At 32.0% G+C, this 565-nt stretch overlaps 1 protein-coding gene across 1 annotated transcript in view; it reads right to left on the bottom strand.

The window, feature by feature from the left end:
• LOC149131191 (uncharacterized) overlaps positions 1-565 on the bottom strand; it is a 9,392-nt gene continuing 8,827 nt past the window's right edge. Inside the window, exon 4 of the mRNA XM_089341022.1 lies at positions 1-124. Within this exon, the coding sequence (XP_089197148.1) occupies positions 28-124 (97 nt within the window). The 3' untranslated portion in view covers positions 1-27. The remainder of the gene's footprint in view (positions 125-565) is intronic.

Below are 565 nucleotides of genomic sequence, written 5' to 3'. Positions count from 1 at the left end.
TGTGTTCTTTACAATTTATTTCACTTATTACAAAGTAGGAAACTGGCTTTTCATCCATGTTATTAACTTTTCAGAGTCTTTCGTTTGACATGTTGCAGCAGCGCGTTGAAGATTTTGCCATAATCTGCAACAGAAAGAAAGAATGTTGGTTTCATACTCAACCTCGCACACACATCACAGACTTTATCGTTACTGTTTAGTCCCACCTCATTTCTGACCAAGCTGGCCAATCATATAAATGACATTCTAACCTTTAACCAGTGGTCAATAAAATAAGTATGTATGTATGTATGTTTGTGTGTCTGGGATCTTTTTTAAAACGGGGGCCACATTTTTTATTAATGTTTTACGTAGTGTTTTTGGTACCGAAAGACTTTCAAACTTCGTATACTTATCTATTTTGTGTTATAGAACAGAAAAATATTTTTGTATTCGAATTTATTTCATGTAAAAAATTGTCTTATTTCGATAATTTCAACCAATCACTGACAAGTATTCAGTTATTTACAATTACTCCTTTGGCTGATTAAGCCATAGCTTCTTTTTATTTGCTTTTTTCATTTTA

Source organism: Octopus bimaculoides, chromosome 24 (genome assembly GCF_046866305.1).
Source record: "Octopus bimaculoides isolate indiv1 chromosome 24, ASM4686630v1, whole genome shotgun sequence".
NCBI classification, from domain to species: domain Eukaryota; kingdom Metazoa; phylum Mollusca; class Cephalopoda; order Octopoda; family Octopodidae; genus Octopus; species Octopus bimaculoides.
The sequence above is the reverse complement of the archived record's forward strand: the minus strand, read 5'-3'. Positions and strand labels throughout refer to the sequence as shown.